The sequence below is a fragment of the Bos indicus x Bos taurus genome, chromosome 4, assembly GCF_003369695.1.
Source record: "Bos indicus x Bos taurus breed Angus x Brahman F1 hybrid chromosome 4, Bos_hybrid_MaternalHap_v2.0, whole genome shotgun sequence".
Lineage (NCBI taxonomy): Eukaryota > Metazoa > Chordata > Mammalia > Artiodactyla > Bovidae > Bos > Bos indicus x Bos taurus.
The window spans coordinates 16,708,704-16,730,592 of NC_040079.1; the positions used below are offsets into that span (position 1 = coordinate 16,708,704).

The 21,889-nt window shown below is 46.4% G+C and overlaps 1 protein-coding gene across 2 annotated transcripts in view; it reads left to right on the plus strand.

The window, feature by feature from the left end:
* The window catches only part of HIPK2 (homeodomain interacting protein kinase 2), a 204,404-nt gene that overhangs the window by 162,480 nt on the left and 20,035 nt on the right, over positions 1-21,889 (plus strand). For both annotated transcript variants that reach the window (XM_027538855.1, XM_027538856.1), the window contains exons 11-12: positions 3,661-3,840; positions 7,438-7,719. In XM_027538855.1, coding sequence (XP_027394656.1) covers positions 3,661-3,840; positions 7,438-7,719 — 462 coding nt within the window. The remainder of the gene's footprint in view (positions 1-3,660; positions 3,841-7,437; positions 7,720-21,889) is intronic.

Genomic DNA, 21,889 nt, shown 5'->3' on the forward strand with positions numbered 1-21,889 from the left:
ACACTATTGAGCAACTAAGCACCTGAGCACACCATGTGGCCTAAAACTGCAGTGTAATGAGAGGTTGTTTTTAAATAAATGTATAATGGAGAAGGAAATGGCAACCCACTCCAGTACTCTTGCCTAGAGAATTCCGTGGACAGAGGAACCTGCTGGACTGCTGTCCATGGGGTCGCACAGAGCAACTTAGCATGCATGCATGCACTGGAGAAGGGAATGGCAACCCACTCCAGTATTCTTTCCAGGAGAATCCCTGGGACAGAGGAACTTGGTGAGCTGCCGTTTATGGTGCTGCACAGAGTCAGACACAACTGCAGCGACTTAGCAGCAGCAGCAGCATACCAGCACACCAGAAAACCAGCTTGGTTACTTTAGGATCTGTTGTCATTTTGAACTCCAAATTCAGTTCCGTTATCTGATCACCAGTGTGATTTACCAGACTTGGCTTGGGATGATTTTTGGTTGATTCTCTGCAGAAGAGATCCAGGGGCTCCTTAGCAATTCCAGGAAGTGTTCTCGAGGTGTTTTCACACGTGAGCACGCTGGAGTCACATCCAACCTCCTGGGGGAAAGCTTGACAGAAAGGGGTTTATTTGGACTGGTAAACTCTGCTCTGTTTGCTGAGTGTGTCTCTTCAGTTGATGCTCATATCTTTGAGATCAAAGTACACTTTCCACAGAGCCCAGAGACATCCAGCTGACAGCCACAAGCACACCACAACCCCTGCATCTGTTTCCAGAACCTTCCATGCCATCTTGCTCACCAACTTCATCACTAACATGTGGCTCTGTTGTTTTTATGGCCACTTTCCACTTTTCCTTATACCTGCCACCTATTCCATCCCACGGAGAAGGCAATGGCACCCCACTCCAGCACTCTTGCCTGGAAAATCCCATGGATGGAGGAGCCTGGTGGGCTGCAGTCCATGGGGCACTAAGGGTCGGACACGACTGAGTGACTTCACTTTCACTTTTCACTTTCATGCACTGGAGAAGGAAATGGCAACCCACTCCAGTGTTCTTGCCTGGAGAATTCCAGGGACAGAGGAGCCTGGTGGGCTGCCATCTCTGGGGTTGCACAGAGTCGGACACGACTGAAGCGACTTAGCAGCAGCAGCAGCATGCCATCCCAATACCACCCTCAGTGCCCACCTTCACCAGTGCAGAGCCAAATGGCAGTCCCCCAAGTTGGCCCCAACTTCTCATGGCCCTCTGGGCTGTCTTTCTTTCAGCCGAAGCATCAGGGTAGGACACACCCTTCACCCTCTGACAGTCCTCAAACCAGCCATAGAACCTCCCGACAATTCTTTTTCTGTCCCGTAAAGCTGCTGTGAGTGAAGAGCTCTGATGAAAGGCAAAGAGACAGGCCCCCAGTCCAGCCTCAACTGCAGCGTCCTCTGTCCTGCCATTTAGTTTTCTACTTACTAATTTACTAATTCTAATTTAGTAGAAAGAAGAGAGGAATGGAGGCCATTTATCACAATCCCGTTCACTTTCCACTGACAACACCACCCCCCACACCCACCGCCTCTCATTGGAAGCACTTTCAAGCCAGGTAAACTGGGCTCATTTCTGGCCCTGCGTGACCTGGGAAAGTTACTAAACCTCAGTTCTTCAGTAAAGTAGGGACAGTAATGCCTATCATCGGATTGTTGGGAGGTTTAAATTTAAGATAAAAGACAAAGCACTTGACTGGATTTAACATGTACCATGCAGCGCCAGGCTTCCCTGGTGGCTCAGTGGGTAAAGGATCCGCCTGCAATGCCAGAGACCTGGGTTTGATCCGTGATTCGAGAAGATCCCCTGGAGGAAGGAATGGCTGCCCACTCCAGTGTTCTTGCCTGGAGAATCCCACAGACAGAGGAGCCTGGCGGATTATAGTCCATGGGGTCGCAGAGTTGGACACGACTGAGTGAATAACATTTCACTTCATTCCAGCGCCTGATCCATGACAGGCAGCAATAAATCTGTTATCTGCCCTTCCCCCGTTCACAGCATGAACGCTCAGCAAGACCACCTTCCCTCTCCAGCTCATTAGCAGCAGCAACCAAGTGGAAAGCTGTTTGACCACTTGTTTTTTTCCTTACCCCTTTTTCTCCCAGAAGACCACACATATGCTGTACTTCCATTTTCCTTTGTCTCTCAGCATTTACAGCTTATTTAATTTCAGAGATACTGACATTCTTAACTCATTCATGCACATCTTCTTATCTCTCATCCCTCCTCATCTCTTACCTGGTTACCACAGGAGAGACCTAAAGCCAACAGTTTCTTTTCAGTCTCTTCTCCATTTCATATGTAGCCCAGAGAACATCTGGAATCATGGCTAGTGCTAGACCTATGTCAAAGGGGAAAATGCCATGTCTGTAGAAGAAATAGCAACAAAGTAAAGGAGCTATAACATCAGTTTTTAAAGTTCACTTAAATGTCCAAAAGCCTATCAGGATCTCTACAAAAGTGTCTCCCTACTTCTTTTCTTTGTGTTCAACTTTTTTCCTAAATTTCATAATATTTTAAAAATTCCTATGAACTCTCCTATAGCTCTTCATTTTACCATGTATTAAATGGGTTTTTCAGAGAAGGCGATGGCACCCCACTCCAGTACTCTAGCCTGGAAAATCCCATGGACAGAGGAGCCTGGTGGGCTACAGTCCATGGGGTCGCTAAGAGTCAGACACAACTGAGCGCCTTCACTTTCACTTTTCACTTTCATGCATTGGAGAAGGAAAGGGCTTCTGGATGGAAACCCACTCCAGTGTTCTTACCTGGAGAATCCCAGGGATGGGGGAGCCGGGTGGGCTGCTGTCTGTGGGGTCACACAGAGTTGGACACGACTGAAGCGACTTAGCAGCAGCGGCAGCAAATGGGTTTTTATGGGCAACTCTCTAAATTCATCATCACTCTTAATATTTCTGTGGGAATAAGCCTAACAGCACCATACAACCCAGATCTCACATAACCCATTTTCAGGATTATGGCTACAAATATTTCTATCAACATGTGTCTGTTACTAATTTTCACTTAGTACCAAACTCTATACATGTCTAGTCAACCTTCAGTTAATCTAATTGTTCATTCAGAAAGCATGTAACTCACTGATCAGCTGTTACATTCCTGAACATTGTGCTAACTGCTGAGAGAATTCTAAAGAATGTTAGCACTTCCTAATGCCAGAAAGACATACCTCCCAGACTTCAAAGTTTGTTTTTCACATAACTGATATTCTCATTTACAAAACGGTATTACTAAGATATCCTGCCTACCTCACAGAGTGGAACAACCCATTGAAGGTGCTTTTTAAATTATAAAATAAAATACACAGCCCAGTTAGCTATTTAGGGTCTTGAAGAGCAGAAGGGAATATTTATTTCCTCTCCCCAGAACTTAAGCTGAGTCTGCCTACTTGGCATTCTCCCCACGTGAAATGTGCCCTTTCTCACTCACGAACAAATTGTGTCCACGCCACTTAAACATTCCTACACCAGAGACACTCAATGAAGTCACCTGGGAAGGCTCATCTCTTCAACAACTCTCCCCTCGGTGTGAGGACTACCTTTTGATTTTAATTTGACTTTTAATGGGCGAGAGGGAACTTTATCTTCTAAAGGAGCTCTGTTTCTATTAAACCATCAAAGAATCTGTTTTCCTGTCTCCCTTTCAGGAACACGCATGCTCATGGCAGCCATTACAATCCCATCATGCAGCAGCCTGCGTTGTTGACTGGTCATGTGACCCTTCCAGCAGCTCAACCCTTAAATGTGGGTGTGGCCCACGTGATGCGGCAGCAACCTACCAGCACCACCTCTTCCCGGAAGAATAAGCAACACCAGTCCTCTGCGAGGTAGGTGTGTAAGAAGTGTTAGAGAAAGAAAACTTCAAGGAGATTGGAAGTTAAAGATCTGGATCCCTGGAATGGGATTTTGAAGGAGGCACGCATCTTGAGGTCTATGTGAGTGCTGGCCCTACCAGCACCCTAGGGTGGGGCCCTCAGACCACAGTGTTCCGTGTTCCCGTCTTGAGTGATTCTCTCCCCTTCCACTTATCTAGAAAACACTCAGACTGCCCTCTGAAGATGCATTTTTGAAACCATAACTTTTTTTTAGAAGTAGTAGAGAAATGTGTTTTATTTGAGTCTAATGTCAGAAATTTAACTGATTCAGCTATTTGCTAAAATATAAGCGGTAACTTTGGTTAATCATAGATACTACCAGGAGAACAATGATCTTTCCCATTTCCTCTAAATCCAGTTTCATCTCCATGAACTCTTAAAAAAAAATTAAGATTGACCAAAGGCCATGTCCTTTTGTTCGTTTTATATGGTATTTTGGAAAAGGTAAAACTATAGAGTGTGTAGATTGAAGGTTGCTGGGAAAGATTAAAGGCAGGAGGAGAAAAAGACAGAGGTTGAGATGGTTGGGTGACAGTCACTGACTCAATGGACATGAATTTGAACAAGCTCTGGGAGATAGTGAAGAACAGGGAAACCTGGTGTGCTGCAGTCCATGGGTCACAAAGAGTCAGATACAACTGAGCAACTGAACAGCAACAAAACTATAGAGACAGATCAGATCAGGAGCTGCTAAGGACTAGAGGGAACTTTTCAAGGTGATGACAAATTTCTGTATCTGCATTGTGATGGGAATTACATGACTGTACATTTGTCAAAACTCATCAAACAATTCAAAGGGGTGTCTTACACTGTATATAAATGATACCTCAATATACCTTACTTAAAAAATAGAGATTTCCTAACAAACAAAAAAATTGAGATCAAAATTGTATGGCTGTAAAATTGTTCCTACATCTCTCTCCAGTGGCTTGGCGGTCCCTAATTGTTTATTTGGAATAGGTTAATCAAGAGAAGTCAAGTAATACATGAAATGTCTAGTGAATTTTTTAAACTTCCTTGGATAGCAAGATGCCAGAAATTAGATCTGCCTCTTTTCATTCTTTTTCATTTGAAAACTAATCCAAGAGCTGACTTCCTGAAGTTGTCATCCTTCCTGAACAAGATTCTTATTTGGTTGTTTCTGACAGCTTAGGGAAATTCATGTCAGATCAGTGGCAGGCTTCCAGAATGCTTTTGTTTGACAGCTCTGTGATAGAACACCCATGTCTGTGTTAGATTGGGTGGCCCCAGAGGCCCCTGTCTCAGTGCTCACTCTGGCCAGGTAGGGGCAAGAAGAACCCTTAGCCTCTGACCTGTTGGTAAGTCCCTCTTTGTGGCCTTCTTACCACCCAGCTGGCTTTAGAAGGGTCACCACCAGTGCATTTCAAGATCAGTGGGACTATGGTGAAAATTATGGGTTTGCCTATTTTTAAGACCAATGCCTTAGGCAAAACAATTGGAAAAACCAGAAGGCTCTCCCCTTTGGCAGGCAGTACAATCAGGCATAGTTTCCTTTAAAAATGCCAAGTAGACATATTTTAACTGTTCGAGTAGTGAAAACTTAATCTCAAAATTGTACCATGTTAGTAATAACAAATATAAAGTTCTCTGGTAAGTACAGATAATAGAACAATTTTATCAGTGAAACTTCTTATTAGGAGCCCCCCAAAAGGAACAAGCAACATGTGATACCGACTAAATAGAAAATTAAATAGACCTACCTTTATGGAATTATTTTCATCTAATTACCTTCCCTTTAGCTAGAAGGTGCTAGAATCTCTAAGGACATATCACACTCTTAAGTTTCATTATAGGCTGGCTTTGGTCTCATTGTATAGATACAACCATGGTCATCAACAGTTGATGGGGAGGGGAAAGGTAAGGTCTTCTTTCTCTAAAGTTACCAGAAACTACATTGGCTTTTTGATAAGTTAATTTCTAGTTGATCAAAATCAAGAGTTACAGGTCCCTTAAGCATACATTTTCATTTTGCATTTTTCCTGGTTTTTCATTACGATTGAAACAGACTGGTAAGCTTCCTGTGAGGCTCATGTGTCAAAATCCAGGATTTTCTTTGGGTTTGTTTCTGGTTGCACTGCGAGGCATGTGGAATCTTAGTTCCCCAACCGTGGATTGAACCCATGTGCCCTGCATTAGAAGGCAGAGTCTTAACCAGTAGACCGCTCATTAAGTCCCCAGAAAAATTAATTTTTGAAAAATTATACCCGCACAGATACTTTTATAGTTATGTCCTTTTCCCAGAGGAGGAAGGAGGCAAAGCTACACTTTAACCTTAGATCTTTTAGCTCCAGGAAGTCTTAGGATATGAGTGTGGTCATTGAATCAGTGGTAAACCAGCCGTGAGCAAGGAAATGAAAGCTTTATGTGCAAATATCTTTTCTTCCACCTCCCTCCAAAACAGGACCTAACTCAGTACACTGGGGAGGATGACGAGATTGAACTTACGTAGTTGGGCTTTGACCCTGAAGGCAGGGGGCTGCGTTGGGGCAGACACCCCTGAAATCTGCCCCCACTGCAGGACCGGCCCAGTCTTTGGGCATGGTCCTCTGTCCTCTCCTGAGAGCCCTGGCTACCCACTTTGTCCCTCAGCGGCTAGAGCCCAGAGAAGCCAGGATGCTGCCCTGTCTGTGTAGCAATTGAAAGAAAGTCCCACAGGCCACCGCCTCTGCAGTCTGGTTAAGCCCGAGTGTGCTGGTCCTCTCTCCGATTTATGGAGAGCTTACGATGAATGGTGTCGGATTCGTGATCTCCAAAGAAGATATAACTTCAGGACCAGGGACCAGGCTTGAGCACTCAAGAGCTTTCATAAAGCAGAGTTTTATTAAAGTATAAAAAACGGACAGAGAAAGCTTCTGACACAGACACCAGAAGGGGGAGGAGGAGTGGCCCCCATGCTAGTTTTGGCAAGCTGTTTTCTGTCTGTTAGAAAGCTATTAATCAGATAGAGACCCCTCAAGCCTGTTAGAAAGCTGTTAATCAGATAGAGACCCCTCAAGCCTGAGGGAGTTTCACCAGGCCCCTCTCCCACAATATGCATTTTTGAGATAGGATGGCAGGAGGTGTGTCATCCCCAGCCATAAAACAATTGATATGGATACTGGTTGGTTGAGCTGTTATCAGCCAAAAGTTAGTCTTAGGTGGAACCATTTTGAAGAAAGGCAAATTCCAAAGCAAACACATAGTTTCATTAACATAGCTTAAGAAAAACACTTCCATAAGAAAAATGCGTTGGTTAGCGCAAGGTTTGAGAAAAGTTAAGTTCAGGTGGAACTAGGTGTTGTCATGGCAACACAGAATTTTAAGAGAAAAAATTCTGACACTTGTGGTTTGTTTCCTCCTGCCGCTTAAGGGAGAGAGAGAAAAATGTCTGACACTTGCAGCCTGTTTCCTCCGTTTATAGACCCTTGGCCTTCCTGCCTGTGATCCTCTCAATTTGGCCATGCTGGTGTTTCTAGACAGTTGGGCTTCTTGCAAGGACCTGGCGGCCCTGACCTTCTCCATGAGTGTGGTGTGGCTTTGTCGTTCCAGAAACGTCTCCACCTGTGAGGTGTCCTCCTCTCAGGCCGTCAGCTCCCCGCAGCGGTCCAAGCGCGTCAAGGAGAACACGCCTCCGCGCTGCGCCCTGGTGCACAGCAGCCCCGCCTGCAGCTCGTCCGTCACCTGCGGCTGGGGTGACGGGGCCTCCAGCACCACCAGGGAGCGGCAGCGGCAGACGATTGTCATCCCCGACACCCCCAGCCCCACGGTCAGCGTCATCACCATCAGCAGTGACACGGACGAGGAGGAGGAGCAGAAGCACGCCCCCACCAGGTGAGGCCGTGATGCCTTCAGACACCAGGAAGGAGCAGAGTCGGGGTGCACGGTGCACGGCCGGCTCACCCAGAGATAGTCGGTGGTGGGCCTGGACCACTTCCCCGTCATCCAAAGTGATGATCCATCCTTCTCTCCTGGCCCCTGAATCCTGGCCTTGCCATGTCCTGCAGCCCTAAAGTGACTTCAGGGGATCGTCCAATAGATTTGGGCTTCTCAGGTGGCTCAGATGGTAAAGAAGCCGCCTGCAAAGCAGAAGACCTCCGTTCAATCCCTGGGTTGGGAAGAGCCCCTGGAGAAGGGAATGGCAACCCACTCCAGTATTCTTGCCTAGAGAATCCCCATGGACAGAGGAGCCTCGTGGGCTACAGTCCATGGGGTTGCAAAGAGTTGGACATAACTGAATGACGCTTCACTTTCTACTTTTCAAACAGATTTCTATAATTATTGAAAGCCCAAAATAATTTTGAGTCAATTTGGTCTTAAAAAATAGTTATAGGCCCTCTACACTTGGGGGACGTGAGACCATGAAAGTCAGGCACAGAGTGCCGTTGTATTTCAGCCCTCATAAGCTAAAAAAATCTCTGCCTCGGGCTATTGAACGTATTCCCAGTTGGTCAGGCTGTTTCTCAAACATTGCCTCGGTGCTCAGAATTTGAGGTAATTGTCCAACTAATCAGAAATTTCCCTGTGTCTGATTAACCCAGTCTTTCAAACTGCCACGTGGCCTTTTACCCAGAGAACATTACTGTTTATTCCCAAAGTAGTAAGAACTCATTTCACTCGCTGTATGCTTCTGGGGGAGAGGGAAGAAATATTTATTATATTTGCAAGACTGTTAAGCCTGGTGCCAGAGGCTCTTTCCTATACTTGCCAGCCAGACTGAAACAGAGTTTGGTGTGAGTTTGAGCTGTCTAATGGTCCCCTGGAACTTTTCCCTCCAAACAGTTGGTCCTCTGGCCCTTAGCATCCCTGGGCCTCGGGACCTTGTAGATCTGAAATCTCACAACCCCATCCTGCTGGCTCTTCCCATTGGGACCCAGGACTCGGGAAGGGAGGCCTGCCAGTCAGAGCACATCCTGTGACCCAATGTGAAGATAACATTCACATTTAGGCCCAAATTATTAATTCCTAATTGGATACAATGTCACTGATTATAATCACAAATCCTTTTGATTAGATAATAAATTCTTACCTTTGAAATCATTGCACGATGTACAGATAGACTGATTAAAACATTATCACTACAACTATTCCTAGCTGCATGGGGTATTCCCTTCCCACCTTTATAATGAGCTCAGCATCTTGTCTTTTCATGAGAAGGCTTGTGTAGCGCTCATTCCAGTGTCCTCTTTAATGGCCTAGCTCAGTTCAGTGTGTCTCAGAGAAGCATGTGATGGAGCATTTCTGTCCTAGCATTGGGTCAGGTGGCAGAGGGGCCGAGGAGCTGAGGGCTGGGGCGTAGTGCCTCCCTCCCAGCCTGCCTGTTCCAGAGCTGGCCTCAGTTTCCTTTGGAGACTCAGTTTCCTTTGTTTCCTTAGGAGAACAGTCCCAAGCTGAGTCCATGGCCCGTGCCCCCCAGTCACTTCCCAAAGGGAAAGGCTCCTCCCAGCCACAGCCCGGGCCCTGGCCTGGAGCAGTGTGCCCACACATCTGTGGCATCAGGCATAAGAAGGACAGGCAACCTCACAGGGCCCTTTGCCACAAGTGGAAAAAGGCAATTTTAAAATCTGACAGTTGACTAGATTGGAATATCATTTTAACATTTGAATTGACACGGAATCTCAACATATGTGCTCAGGAGAGAACCGAATAGTGGATCTGAGGGGAAGGAGGATGAGCAAACCATCTCTCCACCCATCATGCCGCTGCCAGGGCCGAGAGCACAGAGCAAGCCGGAAGTACAGGCTGCCTCTGCAGCAGCCCCAGGGCCCAGAAAGAACAGAGCGGAAGCATGTGGCAGCATGGGAGGACCTTGGTGTCGATGAGTCACGACTTAGGGGAGGGCAGGGAAGGGGCCGATGGGCAGGTGCGAGTGTGACAACCAGAGATAGTGAGTGACAGTGGACTGCTGAGTACCGGAGATTCATAACATGGAAGATGCAGGCCTGCCTCCTGCCCAGGGTAACAAGATGCACAGAGACATTCCATCAAACATGGGAGGCTGCAGTCTGAGGCCAGAGCGAAACCCAGAAAGGTGTCACCTGTCCACAGGTGTGATGGGAAGCTCACAGAATGAGAAAATAGTGTTTTCCAGAGAGATCAAATAACTGTTGCCTTGAAGAAACATTTGAGGACCCAGGAAGGTAGGAGAGGGTATTGGAACCTGAGGAGGATAAAACAGAAACCGGTAGCTATTTTATTTATAGAGAAACCATCATGTAATGTGACCACATTAATGTGACTGCATTTTGTAATGAGGAAAAAGATAGGGAGAAATACAAGTACTCATTCTTAGAAATCAGACTATCATAAAATTTAACAGGGTAAATATTTATTGGCCCCACTGGTAAGATATTATGCTCGGAACCGTAGGTGCTGCATAAATAAGGTAGACAGTCTCTGTCCTCAGGAGGTTTGCAGGGTAATAAGCAAGATAAGACACGTACAAATCTTCATAATACAAAACAGGTTACCAGGCCCCTAAAAACTAGCAGAGAACTGTAGGGATTCAAAGGGGGAATAGCTTGAGGAAATAGGGGAGAGGGGGCTTTTCAAGGTCAGTGGTCCTGATATGCTTAGACAATGGGTAGAGGAGGTGAGACTGCAAATTCCAGTGAGATAAGTGGTGGGCAGAGCCTCACAGGTGGGCAGAGGGGGATCAAGAACAGGTGGGGTTCGCTGATAAGAGAAAGTGGGAGGTCGGGACGAAAGGGATTTCAGCATGGAAAGGGGGATTTGGGGGGAATCTCCCCTTAGGTGGGCGTGGCCAGCTTTCCAAGGAGATGCTGAGGAGCTCCCAAGAAAGCATCAGTTCTGGGAGAACAAGGATGGGACATGCCCCCAGGGCAGGCCACTGGGGAGCCGCCTGGTTGCCCTCGGACTGGAAGCTTCTCTACCCGCCAGGGCTCCAGTGTGAACCGTGGACGCGTCCCTCCTTGACCCTCACCGTCCTCATTCCCAAACCTAATTTCTCCCAGCTGTGAGCAACTTGATTCTGCTCTTCTGTGTTCTGACCTCATTTCCTATTTGCGGCTCAGCCCCAGTACTAGCCCTGTAACCCTGCCTCAAATGCCAATGGCTTCCCCTCAGCCTCATCACAGCCTCTGGAGAGTTGAGGGAGGGGGGGTTGGGGGTTCCTGTGATGCTCACAGGGATGGTGAGCATGGGATCACGTGGCAGCGACTTTTAAAGCCGACCTAAGACAAGTAGTCCTTGGTAGCTCAGTGGTAAAGAATCCACCTGCCAATGCAGGAGACGAGGGAGATGCAGGTTCGATCCCTGGGCCAGGAAGATCCCCTAGAGGAGGAAATGGCAACCCACTCCAGTGTTCTTGCCTGGGAAATGACATGGACAGATGAGCCTGGTGGGCTATAGTCCATGGGGTCGAAAAGAGTCAGACATGAGTTAGCCACTGAGCACAAAAGCGCAAGCGTGTCAGTAAATCTCCAGGACCAGGTGACATTGTCTAGAATTTTCAGGGGAATGCCAAGGCAAAATTATCGTTCCCGACCCCCAGCATGTGGGACTGTTAGCTGCCACAGCAGATGGACACTCGACAGCTCCTGCTTATAAGAAGGACTCCAGAGTGTGAGGGGCAGGCTGGGGGCGAGTGAACCAGACAGGAAGGGTGTTATAACAGACATCCCCCAGGAGTTTTCACCTGCACTGTCTCTGCATCATTTGATGAGATGACACAAGGCTGGTAGTTGTAGTCCCATTTAATAGATGAAGAAACTGAGGTCTGAGAAAAATAAGTGACCCAGACTGGCAAAGGTTCCAAGTAGCAGAATTGGGATTCAGGTTTTGTGACAGTGAGAAAATGGTAATCTTAATTACTGGCAAAAATAATTTATTTCTCCTTAGTCATTAATTCAACACATTATAAATTATGTCCTCAGCCTCCTCTGACCATAACCATGCCCACACCCATGGTCTCACCTGCTGTGTGCAGAGCACCAGGCCAGGGCAGTGGGGAGTCCAGGGCATGTTCACTGAGCCCTGACTCAGGCCAGGCATTGGTTGAGTGCAGCTGCTCTAGCAGCAGGCCAGGCAGAATTCACCTGTTCTCATTTCTTTGAGAAGGTTTGAAAAAGCGAGGAGGCCAGGCAAGACCCAGTAGCCTCCTCTTTTTCCATGTTGGATGAGGGGGCTCTGTGGTCATGGTTAGAGTTGTTTGTGTAAAGATAGAAAACAGATATATTTTTTGGATTCCCCAGGATTAGGTAGTAGAACCAGAATTACTTTAAATACACGTAAATGATTTTGATGAGAGGAACAGCTGACTCTCTGCATGTGCTGAATAAGCCATGTTTTCTCCCTTGAAATTCCCTTGGAGAAAGTTTATGGGTGCCCGTCTTATTATTCAGACCTTTCTGCCAACCTTGTCTTGTGCTGAAGCTGTCTTTTAGGGGCCATGGGGCTACATCATACAGGCTTCCAGAGTGTGTGACCAGAGTGGCTCATTTCAGCTGATCCATTAGAAATCATTTTGCCTGGTCTCCATTATTCATTCATTTATCTGCTCATTCAATTAGACGGGGTTCATTTACCAAGGTCATCAGGGCACCACTGTATCCTGCATCACTTTGCAAGTGATGCTGAGTGTTACAGCTAATCTGACCAAAATGTGAACTTCCCTAGGAGATTGATTCATCATTATCCCTAAGGATTTTAGGGGTCATTCTGAAACTGTTTATCCCCCAAAAGTGTGACACCACCCCCCCAATGTTCTTTTTGACACTAAATTGAAAATCCAGATAAATTACTATAGAAAAGTCACAGTCAGGAAGCTGATGTGCTGCTGCCCAAAAGACGGCCTGAAGAATTAACATCCAGTTAACGGGGGAAAGCGCACACACCCACTCAGGCCAACTTCGTGCTGTGCTGGTGGCATCAGAGCCAGGCTTGAGGAAAGAAGCAAAGGAACCCAGCACGCAGTGTCATTTGGAGGGTTTGTTATTTTGCGGTGTTAAGTTAAATCCAGTGAACCAGTTTCCATCACCTGACTTTTCCCGGGAGAGGTGAGTTTTGAGGAGAGTACCCCGTGGCTCCTCTTTCCTGGGCTTCATTCAGAACACCCCAGTGGTTAAGGGCTGCACTTTATGAAAAGACTGCATCTTGAAGAGAAGATACTGCACCCGGCTGTCCCCAGCTGCCAGTCCTACACTTCCCCGTGTTACAAAGCCGTTGCTGACGTGTAGCGACGACCTGCTGTCCTGCCTGCCTTCCACAGGGCAGAGGGAGGAGGGCCAGAGCGGCTTGGAAAGCACGGGGCAGAGCCATGCCCGGGGGACGGACCCAGCGTGATCAGGAGAGGCCTGCAGGCATGTGGAAGGCGGGGGCAGAGTGAACACCGGCTACTGTGCGTGATGCCTGGGGACCAGGGCCACCCCTGGCTCCTTCCAGACCCCGTTTCAGATTTCTCCAGAAGGTAGTCAAGTTTAAAGTGATCATAATGGTGACATGTATATGCGTATCTTGGGGCTTCCCAGGTGGCGCTAATGGTAAAGAACCCACCTGTTGGTGCAGGAGACATAAGAGATGTGGGTTTTGATCCCTGGGTCAGAAAGATCGATCCTCTGGAGAAGGAAATGGCAACCCACTCCAGTATTCTTACCTGGAGAATCCCATAGAGGATCCTGGCAAGGTACAGTCCATATTGAGAAATATATATATATATATATATATATATATATATATATATATATATATGGATAATGTAACTCAAATGGAATGTATGCACCAAATTTAAAATGTACAGGGTTTTTTTTTTGGTCCTCAGTCATTTCAGTCACTCAGTCATGTCCGACTCTTTGCGACCCCATGGACTGCACACCAGGCTTCCCTGTCCATCACCAGCTCCCAGGGCTTACTCAAACTTATGTCCATCAAGTCAGTGATGCCATCCAACCATCTCATCCTCTGTCATCCCCTTCTCCTCCTGCCTTCAATCTTTCCCAGCATCAGGTTCTTTTCCAGTGAGGCAGTTCTTCACATCAGGTGGCCAAACTATTGGAGTTTCAGCTTCAGCATCAATCCTTCCAGTGAATATTCAGGACTGATTTCCTTTAGGATTGACTGGTTGGATCTCCTTGCTGTCCAAGGGACTCTCAAGAATCCTCTCCAACACCACAGTTGAAAAGCATCAATTCTTCAGTGCTCAGCTTTCTTTAAATCGAAGGCCATGTGATACACTGGAAGGAGCATGCTGGCCTGGTGGCATTGGACCCCAGCCCCTCCACTCACGTGACAGGCTAGTCAAAGGCTGTTGGCCATTTCTTTCTGGTTGGGTAGAAAGGGAGTGGGAACAGCACAGTGAACAGTTCACACCCCCATACAGGTGGCCGGGCCAGCAGCTGTCATCTCCATCAGCTGGGGCAGCTGTCCCTGTGAACAATCCCACGTCCCATGCCACTGTCGCCGACTCGGCCCCTGGTGGAACCTGAAGGAGGACTCTGAATTGCCTTACATTCTCAGTGCTCATGGGTAGGAGGAGCTGTGTAGCTGGTGATGAAGAGGGAGTGCAGGCTCTGGACAACCCAACAGAAAAAAAAAAAAAAAAAACAGAAACCAAATTTAAAAGTGGGCTAAGGATTTGGACAGAGTTTACTTAAAAGAAGATGTACCAGCAGCCATATGAAGAGTGCTCAGCCTCACTCATAATCAGGGAAATGCGAAGCAAAACCATGGTGTGGTATCACCTCACACATGGCAGGATGGCTGTTACCAAAAAGACAAAAGCTGATCATTGTTGATGGAGGAAGTGGAGACATTGGAACTCTTGGACACTGCTGGTGGGAATATAAGTTGGTGCAGCTATTATGGAAAACAGTATGGAGGTTCCTCACAAAAATTAAAAATAGGGACTTCTCAGGTAGTCCAGTGGTTAAGACTCCATGCTTCCAATGCAGGAGGTGCAGGCTCGATCCCCGGTCAGAGAAGTAAGATCCCACGTTCTGTGGGGCACAACCAAAAAGTGAAAAATAGAACTGCCATGTGATCTAGCAGGCCCACTTCTGAGTGTTTATCCAAAAGAATTAAAATTAGAACCTCAAAGAGATACCTACACTCCCATGTTGACTGCAGCATCAGTCACAGTAGCCAAGATGTAGAAGCAGCCTAAGTGTCCATCAGATGAATGGATAAAAAAAGGTGACCTGTGCAGACAGTGGGATGCTGTTCAGCCTTAAAAAGAAGGAAAATGTGCAGTATGCGACCTCATACATGAGCTATGTAAAATAGTCTAATTCACAAAATCAAAGAATTAAATCTCGGTTGTCAGGGGCTGTGAGTAGGGGGACATGGGCAGTCACTAATCAACAGGCATAAATCTCAGTTACAATGAATAAGCTTCAGAGATCTGCTATATAGCGTCACTGATACCGTATTGTATACTTAAAATTTTAAGAAAGTAGATCTCTTGTTGCATATTCTTAGCACAATAAAATATAAAGTTTTAAATAAACTAAGACCACACTCAGTCACAAAAAGAAAAAGGAGCAGAAGAAGAATGCTCACGCTTGGTTCCAGCCCAGCTCTGTCCCCAACCAGCTATGTGACCTTGAACATCCAAGTGACCTAAAGCACCCAACATTTTCCTGTTCTCAAAATGGAAGTTATAATTTTCTCCACCTCATAGTCTGGCTGTGAGGATTCAAGGGGATAAAACATGTGAAGGATTTTGAATAGTAGTTGTGCATTCAGTAAACATTATCTATATTCAGTAATCAATGTCATTTCACATATAGTGTTGATTATGGCATGGAAAGTTCATTGGTGGAGATGAGTTTTGACTCTGGTCTTGCAGGATGGAATTGACCGGCAAATGGAAATCAGAAGAGCATATTCCAGGTAGGGTCCTACAGAGAAGGGGTCGCAGAATGTGTCTGATTCTCCAGCCATGTGTTCTCCACTGGGGCTGATTTCTTTGCTTCTTAGCTCCTTGTTTCTTTTCATCACTTGAAAATGATGAAAATTGTCTACTGCCATGACAACACAGTGCAGTCGTGAACTCTGGCAGCTTTGTTCTTTATTCAGAAGTGATGTTCTGTCGAGGCCATTTAAGCAAGGATTTCTCATTCTGCTCTTGTCACTGTCTGTCTCACTTCCATTAACCAGTTTGTAATGGGATTGATAAGCTATCAATAATAATTAGACAGTGTCGTGGGATGAATCCCAGCAGAATCGACATGTAGGAGCTAAAAGAATCCGTAGTCATCGTGTCAAATGCGTGCTCATTTTTAAATTGACTCATTTAACAGCTTCCCTTTTGTTCTTTAATCTGCATAGTACATCAAGTAGAGCACAGAGATTCTAACAATAGAAGATATTAGAAACAGAGCTATCAAATTAATTCACCTCTTCCAAACCTGTCACATGTAAACCCAAAAACGTAGGTATATCAGCATCAGACTGTGTTGTACCTGTCTGCTCGTCAGGCATGGGGACTTCCAGCTCCAAAAAAAGGGAGGAATCCCTGAAGAGCTCAGAGGTTTTATCCCACACTCCTGATAGATATCAAGAAAATGACACGCAGAATTCCTCTACCCTTTGGTGGAAAGACTCACCACTTGTTAGTTCTGAGGGGTCATCTAGATCAGCTGTCGGCTTTATAAGACTCTTGCCAGAAAGCCATCCTCTTGTGACAGGAAGCTCACTGGTTCACAAATTGGCCCACTGTATGTTCAGATAATTCCAGTTGTCAGAAAATTCTTAACTCGTATTGAGCTGAAGCTTCTCTGCAATTTCTAAACTTGAGTAAAGAATTCCAAGTATGTCCACCTTGAATTCGGTTACAGCTTGGCCAGAATTAGTGGGGGTGGGGTGTGTGTATGTTTAATTTGCCCGTTTTCTATTTGTGTGTTAGTCCCTCAGTCGTGTCTGACTCTTTGTGACCACATGAACTGTAGCCTTCCAGGCTCATCTGTCCATGGGATTCTCCAGGCAAGAATACTGGAATGGGTGGCCATTTCCTTCTCCAGTGGATCTTCCTGACCAGGGATCAAACCCATGTCTCCTGCATTGGAGGCAGATTCTTCACAGTCCGAGCCACCGCAGAAGCCCTATTTAATGAACTACTCAGAACCTAAGGAGGATAGGTAGTCAGCAGGGATTGCCTTGGTCTGGGTCTCCGTGAAAAATACACTTACTAAAAGGATTTATTTTCTCTCCAAATTAGTAAAGCAAATCCTCTTTTAAATGTCTTTAATAATAAATATTTAGGGGACCACAACTGGCTCCTTTAATGCCACTCTCCCTAACAGTTTCATAGCAGGTTAGAGCTGGAGGGACATCCAGGGTCACCCCAGTATATCCAAGCCACTGCCCAAGGTCACACCAATGACATGGACAGCCGAGCCAGGCCCAGAGCACCAGCTCTGAGGACACATTTGGCAACAGCCAGCCTCTGTCCTTTACGTGGGGTCCACCACCCACAGTCTGCGCACCTGCAGCAGAACGTTTCTGCGTTTAGTGAGGTGACCAGATGAGTCACTGTGTGTGTGTCATTTAATCAGGCGGAACTGGCTGTGACCGAGGCTGAGAGTGAAGGGCGGGGCAGGCAAGCCGCACGCTCTCAGTCTCCCAGCGCTGACCCTGGTCCTGGGAGCATTTTGTGATGGTGCCAGGAGTTGGGGGTTAGAGCTGGGGGCGTTTCCTGTAATAACATCTTATTACACTACAGACTGCTCCCAGGCCCGCCCCACCCCCCCACAGAGAGCAGCTGTAGCTTCTCTCACCAGTTCCTTTTTTTTTGTAAGGCAGCTCTCCTTCCTCCCAGTGTGTTGTGGGTTAGTCACTCAGTCGTGTCCAACTCTTTGCCTCCCCCTGGACTGTAGCCCATCAGGCTCTTCTGTCCATGGATTTTCCAGGCAAGAATACTGCAGTGGGTTGCCATTGCCTCCTCCGGGGGATCTTTCCAACCCAGGGATCGAACCCAAGTCTCCTGTTTCTCCTGCGTTGCAGGCGGATTCTTTACTGCTGAGCCATCAGGAAAGCCCCAGTGCTCCATCCTATTTCCACAGCTTTCCAGAACTCTTGTTGCTCTCAGATTTCTTGTCCCTGCTGTGCAGGCTTGGGGATCTTTCCCCGGTGCCCCACTTTCTAGTTCTGCCACATCTGAGTCATTCATCCCCACCTACCCTGTGAGTCCCATTTGCTTTCTTGTCCCTGAATAAGCATATGGACTTTAAAACTTGAGATATAATTTGAGTACCGTAGAGTTCACCCATTTAAAGTATACAATTAAGTGGTTCGGGGCCTATTACATTATTTTTTTTTTCAGTTGTGGCACTCAGATTCAGTTCAGTGTCTCAGTTGTGGCCGACTCTTTGCAACCCCATGAACTGCAGCACGCCAGGCCTCCCTGTCCATCACCAACTCCCAGAGTTTACCCAGACTCACGTCACGTCCATTGAGTCGGTGATGCCATCCAACCATCTCATCCTCTGTTGTCCCCTTCTCCTCCTGCCCTCAATCTTCCCCAGCATCGGGGTCTTTTCAAATGAGTCAGCTCTTCGCATCAGGTGCCCAAAGGATTGGCATTTCAGCTTCAACATCAGTCCTTCCAATGAACACCCAGGACTGATCTCCTTTAGGATGGACTGGTTGGATCTCCTTGCAGTCCAAGGACTCTCCAACACCACAGTTCAAAAGCATCAATTCTTTGGCGCTCAGCTTTCTTTATAGTCCAACTCTCACGTCCATACATGACTATTGGAATAACCATAGCCTTGACTAGACGGACCTTTGTTGACAAAGTATGTCCCTGCTTTTTAATATGCTATCTAGGTTGGTCATAACTTTCCTTCCAAGGAGTAAATGTCTTTTCATTTCATGGCTGCAATCACTATCTGCAGTGATTTTGGAGCCCCAGAAAATAAAGTCTGCCACTGTTTCCCCATCTATTTGCCATGAAGTGATAGGACCAGATCCCATGATCTTAGTTTTCTGAATGTTGAGCCTTAAGCCAACTTTTTCACTCTCCTCTTTCACCTTCATCAAGAGGCTCTTTAGTTCCTCTTCACTTTCTGCCATAAGGGTGGTGTCATCTGCATATCTGAGGTTATTGATATTTCTCCCAGCAATCTTGATTCCAGCTTGTGCTTCATCCAGCCCATTGTTTCTCATGATGTACTCTACATAAATTAAATAAGCCAAGTGACAGTATATAGCCTTGACGTACTCCTTTTCCTATTTGAAAACAGTCTGTTTTTCCATGTCCAGTTCTAACTGTTCCTTCCTGACCTGCATACAGGTTTCTCAAGAGGCGGGTCAGCTGGTCTGGTATTCCCATCTCTCTGTACATACGTAATAAAGTGTGCCACTTGAACCATTGTTAAGTGTACAGTTCAGTGACACTGAATACGTTCATGTGTGCAGCTGTCACCCCCATTTCCAAAACTTTTCCATCCCCTCAAACAGAAACTTTGTACCATTAAGCAGCAACTCCCCAGACTCCTCTCCCCACCCCCCAGCCCCTGGTACCCAACCTCTAATTTACATTCTGTCTCTATTAATTTGCCTATTCTAGGAATCTCGTATAAGTGGAATCACACAATATCTGTCCTTTTGTGTCCGGCTTATTTCACTTAGCATAACATTTCCAAGATTCATCCATATTGTAGCATGTATCAGAACTTTATTCGTTTTTATGGCTGAATACTATTCTGTTGATCACCCGATGGGCACTGAGGTTATTTCCACCTTTTGGCTATGGTGAATACTACAGCAGTGAACATTAGCATACAAGTGTCTGTTTTGGCTTTCAATTCCGTTTTGTACTTACCTAGACCAGAATCACTGGGTCATACAGTAACTGTTTACCTCAAACTGTGTTTGAGCAACAAGCATGTGGGCCTTTTGCATTTCAGCTGTTACAAGTAGAAAGTGTAGTTCTTTATCCCCTGGAGGAGGAAATGGCAACGCACTCCAATATTCTTGACAGGATAATCCCATGGACAGAGGAGCCTGGTAGGTTATAGTCCATTGGAGTTGCAGAGTCGGACGTGACTGAGCGACTGAGCACACATGCACGTAGTTTTTCTTAATTAAGATATATCCATTTTATCAGTTAGAATGAAGAACTATAAGTGTATGCAATCAATTCATTCCTTGCCTTCTTCTGAGTTCTTAATTATCATCTGCACAGCTCACTTGACAGTTCATCATGGAAGCCTTTATGACATCCTTTCTCTTTAACTGATTATTTTAAAACTTCTAGTGTGTAACTTGTCATGTTTTTATACAATCCTTCACTGAGATTTTAATCAGCTCCTAGGGCGGAGACACATATTATATTTCTTTATACTGAAATTCCCTGTACCTCCTAGCATAGATTGCCAAGGATTCTAACTGATGAGTTTTAACTTCTTTCCTATCAGTCTTCTGGTTTATTCCTAGACTGGAAACTTTTCCAGCAAGTCTGTTACCTTCATAGAACTCACTTTGCCTAGAGATATTTTTTACCTGCAAACCTGTTTCCACATGTTAAATGAGGTAACACTAATAATGGAAGCTAGTTTTCATAGAATACTTACTCTGTGTTGTGTACCATTCAAAATACTTTGTGTATTTTCTCATTTGATTCTCAGAACAAGCCTGTGATGTAGGTACTATTATTATCTACACCTTACTGGTAAGGAGATTGACTCTCTTGGAGGTTGAACAGTCACCCAAGACCACCAGCACTTGCTGAAGTTAGACATCTGTCTTCCGGGCCTGTGTCCTTACCCACAGATGCAGAGAGGGACCCTTCCACCCTGATCCGGGGGGACAGAAGGTACAGCCCCAGGAGGAATTATCCAGCCCAGATGTCAGCAGTGCAGGCTTCGGGGAGCAAGGCATCAGGCCTCCTGTGGACTCACTCCCAGCCCCTCAGCCTTTTGTAGACCAGCAGACCTGGGGCTCCAGTTTCTCATTTCTCCACTGCCCTCAGGTGGGGCAGAGATCAATCTTGGAATCTGGCTGTCACTGGCTGTATGACCTTGGGCAAGACACCTGGGTTGGGAGGTGGCAGTATTGTGGCTCCATTAGGCGCTCTATAAATACCGGCTTCTTAGCCAAGTGGTTGGACACTGACCATCTTACTTAGGCAATCGATATTTCTTAAAAATAGATGATCAATATACAAAAATAGATGTGATCCATTTTTACACCTTTCACAATAAGCAAGCAATTCCGTATCTGTCATCCCACCAGCCTCTCACTGAGCTGCGAGGCAGACAGAATTGGTTCCCAAAGTGACAAACATAAATATCTCAGGAAAAAAGAAATGTGCTGGTCAAGAGCCAGGCAAAGTGTGTTCCTCCCCATCAGTATATGAAGTCTCGGTTCTAGAACGAAGACCAAGGGTTCAGAGCAGCGCCCTCACAGGCATCTTTTACCGCCACCCCACCCTCGGCCCGGCAGTGGAGAAGCTGTAGGAAGGTTGGGACTTCCCTGAGATGGGGACCTGGGGGTCTTAGGTGGCCTGCACGGCAAAGCCATCGCCCCTCCCGTCCTCAGAGCCAAGAGGTGGCTGATGCTATGGGGTCCAGCTCCAATTCCTCAGCTGTGTGCGGGATTAGCAGGGTCAGCACCTCGCGCTCCCATCCCTCTCACTACATCCCAGCCCCTCTTGGATGTCTTATCCTCCCTTGCCTAAATTGGCGGGGTCTCCCAGGCCCCAAGCCTAATAAAGGTTATGCTCTTCCTTCCCAGGGGTGTTTTTCTTCCACACCACAGCCTCGCGTTGCTGGGGTCTGCCTGGGTGCTCCGTGTGCTTTTCTGTCCCTCCCTGGTGGCTCAGAGGGCACTTGTGTGAATTGGAATATCTCCTGCCTTATCAGTAAACAAGAATGTCACAGCCATCCGTGATTTCAGGCCTCCAAATGTAATGTCAAATGGAGTATTTTCTGCCATAGTAAACAGGGATGTCACAACCTAGCTATTTTTCCTTAATTAACACTTTTGATGTTCAGACTACTTGCCCCTTGCTACAAACTTCTATATAACCTGATTCCTCCCGCTA